The 16,391-nt window shown below is 39.2% G+C and overlaps 1 protein-coding gene across 1 annotated transcript in view; it reads left to right on the forward strand.

The window, feature by feature from the left end:
* LOC131983301 (meiosis inhibitor protein 1) overlaps positions 1 to 16,391 on the forward strand; it is a 97,748-nt gene that overhangs the window by 80,483 nt on the left and 874 nt on the right. The window contains exons 29-32 of the mRNA XM_059348012.1: positions 52 to 133; positions 420 to 526; positions 2,603 to 2,734; positions 12,799 to 12,917. Of these exons, the coding sequence (XP_059203995.1) occupies positions 52 to 133; positions 420 to 526; positions 2,603 to 2,734; positions 12,799 to 12,917 (440 nt within the window). The remainder of the gene's footprint in view (positions 1 to 51; positions 134 to 419; positions 527 to 2,602; positions 2,735 to 12,798; positions 12,918 to 16,391) is intronic.

Raw genomic sequence — 16,391 nt, forward strand, 5'->3', positions numbered from 1 at the left:
GACTTTTCTCTCATGTTTCACCGTACCGCGTGTCTCTCTCTTCCTCAACAGAAGCAAGAGTTGTTGCTGAGAGCCACTGTCAACTGTCTCAGCTCCCTGCTGGGCTTCCTGCAGAGGAAGAGTCCCACCACAGGTACCAGACAAAGAGACGGCTTGGGAATGAGCGAGTGTATCTTTATTTGAGCGCATGTGAGAGATGAAAGAGTGTGTATGCATACAAGAATTCTAAGGTGTTTCAACTCTGCAGCGTGCATGTCCGTTTTTGTTTTTATGTGCCTGCTGTTTGTCATTAACCATTTTCAATAATTGCAGCAGGAGAAATAGAGCGAAATTAAACACAATTGATCTGATTCCAGCATCCTGACTTGTCATTTTTCTTCCCCCCGGGTTTGTTTCCTGTGCGTACGTCTGCGTGTTAGCGAAGTACGTGGTGTGTCAGCCGTGGAGTCGATTCCTCCTCTACTGCCTGCTCAGCTCAGGAGAGAGCTGCCGTCTGCACCCTGCCATTCACAGGCTCATCACAACTGTGAGAGATTTTACACACACACACACACACACACACACACAAGTCAAATCAAGTATAATTTCTTGGGCATGGTTCTGAGCAGTAATAAATATTTGATCTTAAAATCATAAAAAGTTAATGAAGGTAATAAAAACATAAAGGTTCTAGAGGTATTTAGATAGCATAAGTAATGAGAGCGAGTATGGTACAGTGTTCTGCGCGCTGATATACTACAACACATGGAAATTAAAGACACATTATTACCATATTTTGTGTTGTGAACTGAGGCTTGCAACACTTTTCATTTATTATTCAGTGAAATCAGGGGAGGAACTGCTGGTCAGCTGGAACCCACTGAGCCAAGATTTCAAACACCACTTTGGGAATTTTGTCTAAAAGTTGTGGATTTATGTGGTTCTCTGCACTTTAGTGGCAGATAATATCCTTCTTGGGGCTACATGGTGGTGCTGTGGTTAGCCCTCTGGCCTTGAGTTTGCATGTTCTCCCCGTGTCAGCGTGGGTTCTCTCCGGGTACTCCGGCTTCCTCCCACAGTCCAAAAACATGCAGCTTAGGTTTAATTGGTGATTCTAACTAACCGATAGGAGTGAATGAGAGTGTGATTGTCTGTCTCTATGTGTCAGCCCTGTGAGAGACCTGGAGACCTGTCCAGGGTGAACCCCGCCTCTCACCCAGTGTCAGCTGGGATTAGCTCCAGCACCCCCATGACCCGAGTTAGGATAAGGGGTTAAAGAAAATGGATAGATTCTTATTTATGAGTAAACTGTAGTCGGCATTGTGTTGTTCCTACTCTCCGTTTTTAAGTTATAATGCAATCCTGCCGGGCTCAGTCTTAGAGATAGGGTGAGCAGCTTGGACATCCGGAGGGTGCTACTCCTTGGCATTGAAAGGGGGTCGATTTAGGTGGTTTGGGCATCTGATCAGGATGCCTCAAAGAAGTGTTCTGGGCACGTCCAACTGGTAAGAGGCCACGAGGTACACACACAACACACTGGAGAGATTATATATCTCAGGGCTTCCTAGGAAGAGCTGAAAAATGTTGCTTGGGAGAGAGAGATCTGGGATACTTACTTAGCCTGCGGCCCCTGCGCAAGGAAATGAATGCATGGATAGAAATCTGTTTACACATTCGCAATACAAAGCAGCTAATACATGTCAATTGTTTTACATCGTACCTTTAACTGACCTCTGCATCACCTACAATATCATATTTCAAAAGGTAAACATGTTTATTGTTGCCATTTATTTCTAACTCTCTTCTCTCCAGTCCTCCTTCGTTCAGTAATGACTGCATTATTGTACATGTGTATGCGTACTAGGGATGGGAATAATTAATCGATGATCGATTAATGGTCATTAAGAATTTAGTAAATCACGATCTGTGTATTTTTATATATTATCTCTGACTGTGTATCACTGAACTGAGACATGGCCAAGCGCTCAGTTCTGCGGCAGTATGTCAATAAGCCAATGAGCTGAGAATTATGCTGGGTAAAGCTTCAGTTTGCAAACTGAAAGTTGCAATAACTATTATAAAACACACAGATATACAAGAGTATTAATTTGAGCAAAACTAGCTTACTGTATCAAACCTTGCTAGCATGAATTACTGAGTTTAATTTATCCAAAACTTATTTAAACACAAAACACATTTAAATATGCAAGATTACTGTGAAAACTAACCTCATGCCTCTTCGGGGGCTAAAACATAAAACATTGAACTCCTTGACGTTATCTTTACAGTATAACCTCACTTGAGTTAACATCCTTTCAAAATAAGAGCGTCCGTTATCAAAACAGGCTTTTGCGTAGTACTGTATATATATATATATATATATATATATATATATATATATATATATATATATATATACATATATACATATATACATATATATATATATATATATATATATATATATATATATCTTTTATTTTGCCCATGTATGCATGTTTTAATACATACTGATATATGTATAAATACATAGCGATTAATTGATTGTTAACGTTATAGATGCTGGAGTTGGCAGGTCTCCATCCCTAATGTGTGCATCTCTCTGTGTCTGTGTCGTCTGCAGCTCCTGCAGCACGGCAGTACGGCCGTGTCGTGGGAGCCTGACCTGCTGCAGGTGATGGAGGCGGTGGAGAGGAGGGGGGTGAAGGAGCTCAGCGAGGAAGCAACACAGACCCTCAGGCTGCTCCTCGAACAGGTACAGCTGACTCACACACAGATCAAATAATGTAGGACACACTTTGAGAACATTTTGTGGATTCTAACAGAAAGAGGCTTTAAACTTGCTGTTGAATTAATGAAAATCTACATTCGTTGAATAAATGAATTAAAAAAGGAAATCCAAGTTCACACAAAGTTCAGTATCAGTCGGGTTCCCGCAGTGTTTATAATACTTTGAAATGTTTATTTATTTGCTGTGAAGAACAGCACAGGCAGAAAAAACACAGACAGGAGGGGAAATGTGGACAGGGAAGACCCGGTTTGTTTATGCAAATAAATACACAGAAGCACTGCAGCAGCAAAATGCCAATTTACAACAGTAGCCTCAGCGTGGAGCTTCATCATATAGAGGGAAAGATAAACAGTTGGCTGAGAGATCTAGTTTAACGTTGCAATTGCAAAGACCAGGTCAGAGGTCTCTAATTAGGCTGAGAGGTGGTGTAGCTGAGGCTGGGCCGGGCCTGTCGTCTGGGACTGAAGGGCTGCGGTCAAAAACAATTATTTTCATACAAACATACTAATTGGGATTCTTGTCGATAAATAGGAGTCGACAGCAGGGTGAGCGAGTGCAACCGTTCTCAATGTGACTATTTCATTTCACCTTTGCGACTAGTAGCCTATATTCCTTTCTTTTTATTCCAACAGCAACCATGGTAATGAAGGAATATTTTTCCATATTTATAAAGCCTGCATCAAACTACAGTAAAAACACAAGAGCAGATGCACTTTTAGTCTTCAACCATATTTCATTGTAGTTATTGGTAGTGAGCACTAGGCCTGTCACAATAACACATTTTTTAGGACGATATATTTTCCCAGAAACTATCACCATGAACGATAGTATCGTTGTTTCAATGTTGTTTTTGTTTTATAACGATATTAGAGCATAATAAGTACATCCTTTTACACAGCAATACATTTTTAAATCTCAAGAATATTAAACATTAGAATTGGAATGTGGAAAAGAAATATTAAAATATCCTAGATGAATAAACTAATAAACGTTGTTTCAATGTTGTTTTTGTTTTATAACGATATAAGAGCATAATAAGTACATCCTTTTACGCATTTTAATGAATTTTTATATCTCGATAATATTAAACATTGGCATTGAAATGTGGAAAAGAAATATTAAAATATCCTCGTTAAATAAAACATAAATAAATTAACTACAACCAAAACAATTAAAATTGACTTTCAGGCTCTGTTAACAAAACATTGCAATGAGAAAATCATTATGTATTATATTATTTTATTACTAAATTAACATATAAACAGCTGGAATGGCTGCTTGGGAAATATTGGGGGTTTTTTCGACTAATTTGTACTGCCTGTGAATCATTTGCATCATTACTTTAAACACAACACAGAAAAGCACAAAAAGTCACACATGTTAACGACAAACAACAGTCCAGAAATAAAGCATCACGTCCATTTTTATATATTGAACGATAAGTCGATATAATAATTATTGTTACAGGCCTGAGCACTTCATATGTATTAGCCTCCAAAAATATTGAAGTAGGCGAAGTGGATATATAAATGACAATGAAGGGCTACATCCTTATCCTGAAGTGGAGGAGAAGAGGTAAAAGGAAGTCAAGATGATCATTAACATCTGCCGTATCATAATCACATCGATCAGTGTAAGTACAGTTGGATTCTATTTTTCTTACATCCTGATGAATTCTCCTTCACATCTTTTCTTGACCTCATGTCGTCAAGAAAAAAGGGGGTTAGGAAAACACATACAATTTTATTTTTGTACTAGTAGTGTGTCATCCGGAGCTGATGCTGCTACACACACACTGATAATCCTGCCAAGCCAACTGTGCACTTTGACCTCTGTGCCACTCTTCCACTCCACTTTAATATGTAGCACGGCTTGTCACTGGCATTAACTCAGTCGCCCCAGCTGTTAGTCATACATACCCTTCTGCCAACCAGAATCATTGGTCATGTCGGCACTAATGACTCTCCATCTGTGATGTCAGAAACTCAAGAATGGATTTAAAATCCTCATTTACATCCATATCGACACAGGCACACATTTTAATGGTGTCTGGACGAATCACTGTGCCCTGTTTTGATTCCATATATGTCACAAATCGACCCTTCCTATTAGAGGTGGGGGGAAATCAATACAGTATAGTTTCGCGATATTTTGCATGGCAAAATTATATCAATTCATGGCCAGCAAGTATCGATATTTAGCGTTCCGGCACCGTCTGTATTTTCGCCCGTATTTGTTTTTTCCGTAGTGAACATTTAGGAATATCCCGGAGATACTGGTATCATATGAAACGAAGAGATCTAAGGAATCATTCTTTCTGTTTCATTTAAAAAAAAATGTAGAGCAGTGAAGCTTAAAGTTTTTGAAAGTTTGATAAAATGCTGCAGTTGTTGTCGTCCATACATGTTTGATATCAGTTCAGTTCAGTTTGACTGAATACTTTGTTGGTCAGTCTGTGGGTTTGACTCTCATTGTGGAGAAATAAAGAGACTGAAGTGAGATGAATAGACTGAGAATTTTCTCTTATTTGACAAAACCTCCTTGATTGAATTTAATTTTGTGGACACAAAAAGCAGTTAAAGAGTTAAATCGCAATATATACGATCTGTATCATTGTAATACTCGAGAATTGGGTCTTTTTTATGTTGATATGGCCTTACCCCGTGTCTTAATGTCCATTCTTCCTTTTTCAGTCTTTTTCTCTTCTATTTGTTTTGATTATTCTAAGCTAAGCCCTCGGTTTACTTCTGACTTGGCAGTTTAAGGCGAGGAAACAGAACCTGGGTAAGCACCAAGACACACATGAGACCCAATCGGCTGGTTAGCATTTAAGCATTCAAGAAATAAGTGCAGTCAGAGCTGCCAAGTCAGGGTACTATTTGAACGTCCTGTTTAAACTCTGGAAGCCAGTCAATTCCCCTAAGAATAAAGTCCCCACCTCCCCAAGTCTCCAAGTACTGAATCTGATACTGTAAAGCTTGAAGTCAGAACAATGTCTGTTCAGCCCTCAGTGGGCATTTTGTTGCTGCTGGCCATTTGTTTGAAGATGATTGGACACAGTCTCCTTCTGCAAATACAAATTATGTGCATCCATCCAGTCTCTGTAGTCTATTCAGGCTTTCACTGCTGATGCTGGATGCAAACCCAGTTATCCATAAATGTTAAAAAGTTTGTCATTCTAAAGGCTGAGGGGTTGAATTATTAATTAAAACAGCTTTTTATAGGTTATACACTATTCTGCTGCTGCTGTTGTTGTTGTTGTTGCTGTTGTTGTTGTTGTTGCTGTTGTTGCTGTTGTTGTTGTTGTGTATAGCGATCAAAGATTAACTTTGATCTTACTTAGGGAAACAACACATCATTTAAACAGTGACAGTGAAACTAGTGTCCTTCTTCCTTGTGGCAAAATATTAAAATCCCCAATTAACCATTTTTTAGATGAGAAAATATTATCATCTGTTAGTGTCTTGAGCTAGTCTTTCTATTGACATGGAAAATTGAGCCTTTTAGAGGTTCACACTCTCTCAGTGGTGTAGTCAGAAATGAGCATTAGGCAGTTAAGTTAATTTGAGTAGCACAAAAATGATACAATAATATGGCTGAACAGTTTGGAAAAATAGCTATTTGCAATATAATCCATGAAATTGGACAGAAATTGTCATTTTTGCATAATTTTCATTGTAAAACATTAGTTAATTAGTTTAATTAGTGTCATTTGTGGAATCAACCATATTAACCCCAGAGAAACATGGCGTCATATGAACTGCCTTAATGTGCATGTATTCCCTGTAAAAATGTTGTCTCAACATAAACTGAACATGATGAACCATGTCCTTGTCGTTACCCTTGTTAGCTTTGCAGTGAATGCATAAAGCCCATCTGGGTTTGCTTCAAGACGTTATAAAACACAGAAGGACTAGCATCTACATCAGATTGCTCAGCTCAAATTTGGCATCATCTATAGGACCAGAAAACCCATTTAGTATTCTGAAAGTAGCTCAAAATCAGACGAGTGACAGAATGATGGCACAAACTGCAGCTCCCAGTGCAGCGTGTGCCAGGGACTCATAAACTGTGTGAATGTGTGCGCATGTGTCTGTTTGCCCTGTGTGTGTGTGTGTGTGCATACTGTGATTGTTTTCAGCTTGTTTTTGGAAACATCGAGGCAGTTTAGGGGAGACAGAGTTCAATGTGACAGACACACTTCTCTTAACAGTCTCAAGACAGTTTGAGTTTTCTCCCCTGTCATCTCCTCTGCTCCAATCTGTCACAAAAACACACTCACACACTCACATTGAACTTTGTTCGTAGGTTCTGTTGATCTGTCTGGGGACTGACGTGAAATCACAGTTCGTCAAGAGTTCATTTTTCAGTGAGGTGGTATCTATGACTGTCTGACTACCTCCCAATGACTTGTGACATAACTGTCAACTGGATGTGTGTGTGTGTTTGTGTTTGTGAACTGAGCCTTGAGTTTGGTATCTTGACCGTTACCATCTTGTTTTTTGTAGCTAGAAGTAGGCCTGTCAATGTAACACATTTTTCAGGACAATATATTTTCCCAGAAACTATCACGATAAACGATAGTATCGTTGTGTGGATGCCGTTTTAGTTTTATAACGATATTAGAGCATAATAAGTACATCCTTTTACACAGCAATACATTTTTAAATCTCAAGAATATTGAACATTAGAATTGGAATGTGGAAAAGAAATATTAAAATATCCTAGATGAATAAACTACAACCAAAATTAATTAACCCATTTAGGCCTAAAATGCCTGTAAAACCTCTGGCCGATTTTAAAATAACCCCCTAAAACCTGAAGTTTTTCTGGAAATTCAACAGAAGTGTCATTGCCTACTAAATAATAGTGTTCAGCCTCTGTAGCAGATAGAAATGAAATTCCTGTTATGTGATTTCAAAGTTCTGGAAAAGTCCCATGTTGCATTGCGACACTCCCACTTGTATTGTGATGCATTTCATTGGCCAAGAGACCGAAAATAGGTGGAAAAAACTACAAATACTACAAAACAACGTATCTGATTTCCGGGCTTTAATGGTAGAATAACACAAGAGCACCCCCGGTTTTAATGGTAGAAATGCGATAATGCTTTCCCGGCTTATAAATAACATATAAACAGCTGGAATAGCTGCTTAGGAAATATAGTTTTTTTTAAAAAAACAAAAAAAGTCTGCGTTACAGCACATCCACTATAGGAGTCATGTGGCTCCTTTAAGAGGCAGGGCAGTTGCGACTGGTAAAAATTTTGACCTATACAAACAAACATACATGTAAACGACAATATATCAAATCCAGAAAAATAATTGTGTCCATTTTATATATCGAACAATAAGTCGATATAGTAATTATCATGACAGGCCAAGCTGGAAGTGACCTTACTTGGACGAGAGGGTGGATTACATGGGTTACCAGCCTGGCAAGGCAAGGCCAGGTACCTGTAGTATAGCAAAATAGTAAGTTACCAGCTAATGCTAGCTAGCTAACTTGGTGCATATGTAATTTAGACATTAAACATTAACTTCAAAATGACATAAGAATGTCTGTTGTGTATATTTTCTATATCGTTTCTGTCGCAATGTCAAAAAACCAGCAGCCAATTTACGTCACAGGAGTATTTCGTATGGGGTATACCAAAATAGCTTCACCATGTGGTTATTTCATAAAGACTATTTATTGAATTACCAAAAATATGCTATATTGTGATGAATATCAATGTTGAGATTTGAAATTACCTATATTGTTATTGTAATATTTATAAGATTTTGACCAAATCGCCCAGCCCCACATTAACGTTGATATAAATTTGGATGCTAATGCTAGCTAATAAGAGGCTTAAAACAAAACAGTCAAGTCCTTAGAGTGTGTTTGAGTACAGCCGAACACTTAACAAGACATTTTTAGGTGACCCAAATGTTACAATGAACTTTTGAACTGAAAAAACACTGAAAGGGTCACATTTCTAAGACATAAACAGGGACAACACCCAAAAACAAGTTAATTAAATGTGCACAGTGTCATGGATACATGTTGGATCACATACACTGACACTCTATCTCTATCTATTGACAGCAATCAATCAGTCAATCGACTGATTGATTGACTGTGGTAGCGACTTGTCAATCACAAGGTAGCCATCCCCTAATACAAACGCTGCTATTTTTACTCTGAATGGGAGCATTATTTACTAAATGAACATCATTTTGTATTGAAGAAGGCTTGAAACAAGTGATTGAGATCATAAACTCATGAGGAAAAAGTTTACTGATGTAATAAAGTGTGTGGAGTCTAAGTGTGAAGTAGGTTAATTTTCTCATAGACTTCTATACCATCGGACTTCTGTTTTCATACAGTAACCCGCTGGCCATTAGAAAGAATGCAGGTTTCAGTCATCAGGCTCAGATTCATGCAAGGTCAAGGTCAAGGTCACGTTTATTTATAGAGCACTTTATATACAACCAAGGTTGACCAAAGTGCTTTACATAACTGAATCACAACAAAAAATCCAATGCAATACAAGATACATAATTGAATAACAATAAACTCACAAAATAAAAATAAAAGACAATTTAATCTAATAATATATGAGATGAGATGTACAATACAGCACACAGAAACAACTTTCTTCTCACGCAGGTTCAAAATCCTGGGAGAAAAAATTAGTCTTAAGAGAAGATTTAAAATTGTCCAATGTCTTTGACGACCGGATATGCAGCGGTAAACTGTTCCACAGCTTCGGGGCAGCCACTGCAAAAGAGCGATAGCCTTTTGTTTTTAGCCCGCATTTAGGCACATCCAGGTAGGACTCATTTGCAGACCTCAGAGCTCTAGTCGGTCTGTGAACCTGTATCAGTTCGGTCAAATATGCTGGAGCCAATCCGTTTAAAATTTTAAAAACAAACATCAGGATTTTAAAATCTATTCTGAAACGGACAGGAAGCCAGTGTAGAGAGGCCAGAACTGGGGTTATGTGTTCCCGTTTCTTTGTGCCTGTTAAAAGACGCGCTGCAGCATTTTGTACGAGTTGTAGGCGTCGCAATGAGCGCTGGTCTAGACCTACATACAGCGAGTTGCAAAAATCCAGCTTTGTAGAGATAAAAGCATGAATAACCTTCTCCAGGTCACTAGGAGAGAGGTACGGTTTTACCCTGGCCAGAAGTCGCAGCTGGAAAAAGGCACTTTTGACCACATAGCCGATTTGCTTATCTAGTTTAAAATCACTGTCGAAAGTGACACCAAGGCTCCTAATGACAGAGCACTTTTTTGAACCCAGGGAGGGGGGCAGAGCATCAGCACAGTCGCTGTAATGTTTATGACGCCCAAACACAATGACCTCTGTCTTGCTGTCATTCAGATTTAGGAAGCTGAGGCTCATCCAAGTCTTGATGTCAGTTATGCAGTCAAGTAAAGATTGTACAGAGTCTTTACAATTCGTTTGCATGGGGAGATAAATCTGAACATCATCAGCGTAACAATGAAAAGACACATTATGTTTGCGGAGAATGGAACCAACGGGCAACATGTACAGTGTGAACAGCAAAGGGCAGGCACATACTGTGAGCACAAAATATGATACAAGCATGTTAGTGTGCAGCAATCAGACTGGTTATACATTAGCCTGTGCTTGTCTTGCTGTCTAACTGTATGTGTGTGATCCGTTGGCCTGTGTAAAGGGTTGCGCTGCATACTGAGTCAGCTCGTCAGATCAGAGCTGGTCTTAGGGGAGAGTCCCTTTTCAAAATTTCTAATGCTCACTGACTTCTAATAACTTCTCTCAGACCGTAGGGACTGTGTTACCCATCACTCTTTCCATCTTTTATTCTTGCGTACATAGCGTGACCTTTCACTTGCTCTTATTCCTTTGCCTCCTTTCTCCTCTTTTTTTTGCACCTCCAAATTGTTGTCACTGCACATAACTCCACTTCACACTCCTCAATTTACCCTTTTGCTCCTATTCTATACTGAACGTTTTTTTTTATCGTGCCCTTTCCTTCACCCACCCGTTCCTCAAAATATCAACCTCTGGAGTCACTTGATGGAAAGAGTTCAAAATAAAACCGCTCCATCTTTGAGCGCAACACACACTTGTTGTGTATGAAGATCCATCACTTCTTCTCTCTGGAAACTTCTTAAAGTTACAGTTTTTTTCTCCAGCAGTGCAGAGAATGATGATCCTGATATGAGATTTGGTGCTTTAAAACAATACTGGGGCTGTGTTAATGTGGCTGTGTTGTGTTGCCTGTCACAGCTGAAATAAATAGTTTAGTTTTTGTGCGAGAAGCTTATGTTTATTTATTTAGCACTCTGCAAATCCCAGGCGAGTCTCTATGGAGTAAGACCGCTGTCAAAAAGATGTGTCCATGTTATAAGCATTCGTATTTGTAATGATAAACATTTGTGTGTAAATAAAAAAGTTGTACCCAAAATTCTGCTGTCACACACATGAGTCTGATAAATTATTAGGGTTAGGATTGTTTTTATGTGAGTATGAATCTAAAAGCTGTGAGTGCAAAGTCTTGTGAATACAACTCTAATTTCTACGACTACAAGTCTTCACTGTGAACACAAATTCAAGTTTGTGGGTACGAATCGAAAAACTGTTGAAATGACGTCACAGGCAGGTCACAGGGGAAAGCAATCGAACCCCAAAAAATGCGCCGAAGGATGGCTGACAACATGGACACCGTCGGGGAAGCATCATCATCATCATCACAGGTAAAGTAAATAACACATCCAACATTTATTTATTTTTATTTAGTTGTTTATTTCATGAAATTGTACTGTTTTAAATAATATGAAGTTTATGGACGTTAAGACATTCTGCTTTAGCTTACAAGCTAACGACCGGAGAATCAAACGAGGCATTAGGCTAAATGCCACTGTTAACATAGTCATTTACCAACATACAGTACTCTATCCCACATAGGCTGGACAGACATAAAAAATAATTTTGTATTTTTAGCAAAATAATGTATGCCAATCATTAGCATGCAAGTTAATACAACAAATATCAATTATTAAATTATTCATTAATATTACTAGTCTGGACCCATGCAAACCACACTTGTGTGTCTGATCTCAGATATACACGTATATAATAAATAAATTCTGGATTGATAGTAAACTGCTGTCAGGACTCTGACTAATTCTATTGTTTGGTTACACAAGCAGTAACTGACATGTGGTTAGCTTGTAAGCTAAAGCAGAATGTCTTAACGTCCATAAACTTCATATTATTTAAAACAGTACAATTTCATGAAATAAACAACTAAATAAAAATAAATAAATGTTGGATGTGTTATTTACTTTACCTGTGATGATGATGATGATGCTTCCCCGACGGTGTCCATGTTGTCAGCCATCCTTCGGCGCATTTTTCGGGGTTCGATTGCTTTCCCCTGTGACCTGCCTGTGACGTCATTTCAACAGTTTTTCGACTCGTACCCACAAACTTGAATTCGTGTTCACAGTGAAGACTTGTAGTCGTAGAAATTAGAGTTGTATTCACAAGACTTTGCACTCACAGCTTTTAGATTCATACTCACATAAAAACAATCCTAACCCTAATAATTTATCAGACTCGTGTGTGACAGCAGAATTTTGGGTACAACTTTTTTATTTACACCCAAATGTTTATCATTACAAATACGAATGCTTATAACATGGACACATCTTTTTGACAGCGGTCTTACTCCATAAGTCTCCCTCTGAAGAATTTGCCTTTTGTCAGCTTGTGTATGAATTTCATTTTTAAGTGGTATAAAATCTATAGTTTGATCAGTCACATAGGGAAAATGCTTTAAGTCTCCTTTGATTCAGACATTTAACTTTTTTCCTACTTTGGGTTTTGTCGTCTCATCTCCCTCTTCACTGCCTATTAACCTTTAAGCCCAATATTGGCATTATGTCCTGTTCTCTTTCTCATCATTCCTCCACTCCTTCCTCATTATGCTGCTCGTCTCCTCTCCCTTTTAATTTAACTAAATAAAACCCTCCTTTTCGCTCATCAGATCCTGAGCAGTGCCCTGCAGCCGCCGCTCACAGAGGAGCACATGCAGAGAGTGAGAGGTGTGATGGAGTCTCTGAGCCTGCAGACGCCGGCCCAGAGCCGCAGCCCCAGCAACGTCTTGTATCCATCACCTGAAGTGAAACACACTCACAAACATCTGGGAACTGCACACATACAGGCTGCCACACTGTATTTATAACCACACACCCTGCAAAAGCCTCAAACATGCATCTGACAAGCTGCAACACACACACACTCTCCACACCCCATGGAAAATACCCATGCTGCACTTCAAACGTCAGCAGAGCATCTTCATTGATTTTCTCTGACAATTTATTGAATGTCTGTGTTGTGCTTTTCACTTAATCTCCCTGAAAGTGTGTTGTACAACACAGGGTCGTTACAGTATTTCAGTCAGAGTCAGTGCTTACAGGCTCAGTACATCTGTCGTGCTGATTGACTCTCTAGCTCACCCACGCTCTCATACACGCCGAGCAGGCACAACATTAAAACCACTGACAGGTGAAGTGAATAGCATTGATTGTCTGGTTGCAGTGGCACCTGTCGAGGGGTTGGGATACATCATCATGCAGCAGGTTGAACAGCCAGTTCTCCGTGTTGATGGGTTTGAAGCAGAAAAAAATGGGAAAGCGTGAGGACCTGAGCAGCTTCTACAAGGACACAATTGCGATGGCTTGACGGCTGGGTCAGAGCATCTTGGCAGGTCTTGTGGGGTGTTTGCATCATTTAGTGGCTTGTACCAAGGTTATAATAGTTTGGGATTTTTCGGTAGTTTTAGTTTTAATATCGTTGTCAATTTTTGTTTTCAAATTAATTTTGTTTTAATTAGTTTTTAGAGTGAGTTTGCTAGTTTTAATTAGTTTGTATTTTTTTGGGGAAATGCTTAGTTTTAGTTTAGTTTTTAATAGTTTTAGTTTTTTTGTAATGGGGTATTTGTTGGGTGCCAGTTTCAATAAGGTCACAATAAATGTTGCCTTTATTTCCTTTGTCTGATCCATCTCAACCCCAGTAATTTTTTTTACGTCATAAAACCAAATAGATGAAATAGATTTCATATCAACCAAAAAGGTTTACGTATGAAAAAAGTTGACAAAGACGAAAACGATGGACGTTTTCACTATATTTTTAGTTACTTTTAGTTAGTTTTGTAACCACAAAATACAGTTTCAGTTAGTTATCATTTTTTTTAAAAACTCTTGTTTTTATTTTTATTTCAGTTAACGAAATTGTTTTTTCAATTCTAGTTTTCGTTATTTTCTTAGTTTTCGTTAACTATAATTACCTTGGTTAGTACCTATCAAAAGGGGTCCAAAGAGGGACAACCGGCAAACCTGCAGCAGGCTCAGGAGCACCAGAGGCTCACTGATACGTGCGGGGTGCAAAGGCTTGCATGTGTGGTCCCACAGAAAAGCTAAGCCTTGTCATTCAATACTTAAGGAGTAAATTTTATCGTGAGCCAAGATGTACAGCATGCTTGTACCAAGATCCAATAATGCTGGTGATTGGCTGGCTAACATTGCACACTGTAGATGCACAGAGTAAAAAACACTGTTATGCGCAGGGATGAGGCTCGTGTGTGTGTTGTTGTATTTTAAGTCTTGACCACAAGTTGTGCAGTGGTGGAAAAAGTATTCAGAGGTAAAAGTACTAATACCACACTGGGAAATTACTTCACTACAAGTAAAAGTCCTGCATTCAAAACTTACTGAAGTAAAAGTACAAACTTACCAGCATCAAAATGTACTTAAAGTATCAAAAGTAGAAGTACTCATAATGCAGAAAGGCCCCACTCATTGTTATATGTATTCCAAAAATACTGGATTAATATTTTTGATACATTTATATGTAAGCATTGTTTGCATTTTGTCAAGGTAGGGCTCATTTTAACTAGGTACTTAATATACTGCCATGAGGTTTATTTATTAACTAAAGCTGTCAGCTAAATGTAGTGGAGTAAAAAGTACAATATTTGACTCTATGTAGAGGAGTAGAAGTGTCAAGTTACAGAAAATGGAAATACTCAAGTAAAGTGAAAATACCTCATAATTGTACTTAAGTACAGCACTTGATTAAATGTACTTAGTTACCTCCCACCACTGGTTGTGTGTTGTATGTTACGTCCCCAATTTGCCTAAGGTAAAGGGAGAAACCTCTGATGGTAAAAAAAAAAAAAACCCAGGATAGAGTATCAGCAAAAACAGTGATTTATTAACAAAGGAAAATAGAACTTACAAAAGACACCAACGAAACTCAAATCTACCTTCTAAACAGAAAGTGACAATTGTAATAAATAAACCCCCTTTAACTAAACACAAACAATATGCACAAGATTGAGAAAACATTTTACACCCTCCCTCCTTAGAGTAAAGATTAAGATTCAGTTTTGCACACACACATAAGCCCCTTTCATAGTGCCGTTTCACATTTATGGCTCTGTAACGTCTCGCCTCCACTATGAACGCGCACCAAGTGATCCCACCAATTTTCCGCCTCTATGACTACCTCCAGAGTCGGAAAATTGTTGGGATCACTTGATCGCTATTGGGAGCGGGACCACTATGAACGGGCCATCATGGCAAGGCGGAATATTTGATGTTGTGCGTGACGTCTAACACACACACACGCACTCGCTAACTGTGCACAGTGTCATCGCTTATTGTAAACAAACCGGGATGCTAACTGTGCACAGAGTGTCCTGTGCTTGTTGTAAACAAACGGAGGTCATTAACTGAACACATGCTGCTGCAGCACATACACACTGTACGGCTACAGAGCTAACTATGTAGCCTATTACCGCTGTGCTACTGCGAATATCACACCTCCACAGGATCACTATGAACGTCCTAAGGCGAAAAGTCGGCACAGATCTTTCCGGCATCTTCCCGGCAACCGCACTATAAAAAGGGGCTACTGAAACAGCCAGCAGTGAATTTGTCCTCTCCATTCAACCCATCCTTCACACATCATTGAACTCACCATGCTTAGGAGCAGTGTGCAGCAGTGGGGGGTGCCTTGCTCAAGGGCACTTCAGTCCTTGATCTGTCAGGACAAAACCACTCACGCCCATAAAAGGAGAAGTTGCTGAACATTTATAACAACTAAACTGCTGTAAAACCTTGGGTCCATCCATTCCTGTAGATGTCACTTTGACACGTACGACCTGCCTAAAAAATGTTTTAAATGACCAAGGACACCCCTTCATGGAAACACTACTCCGTAATGGCAGCGGGCTCTTTCAGCAGGACAATGCGCTCTGCTACACTGCAAAAACTGTTCAGGGATGGTTTGAGGAACACGACAAAGAGTTCAAGGTGTTAATTTGTTCAGTTCGATCGAGCATCTCTGTGATGTGCTGGAAAAACAAGTGAGATCCACTGAGGCCCCTCCTCGCAGCTTACAGGACTTGCTGCTAACGTCTCGGTGCCAGATTCAACAGGACACTTTCAGAGGTCTTGTGGAGTCCGGGCCCCGATGGGTTAGAACTGTTTCAGCAGCACAGAGGGGATCTAAACGGTATCAGACAGGTGGTTTTAATGCTGTGGCTGATCAGTGTACTCAGTCTGCTCTGCCTGA

The sequence above is a fragment of the Centropristis striata genome, chromosome 13 (genome assembly GCF_030273125.1).
Source record: "Centropristis striata isolate RG_2023a ecotype Rhode Island chromosome 13, C.striata_1.0, whole genome shotgun sequence".
Classification (NCBI taxonomy): domain Eukaryota; kingdom Metazoa; phylum Chordata; class Actinopteri; order Perciformes; family Serranidae; genus Centropristis; species Centropristis striata.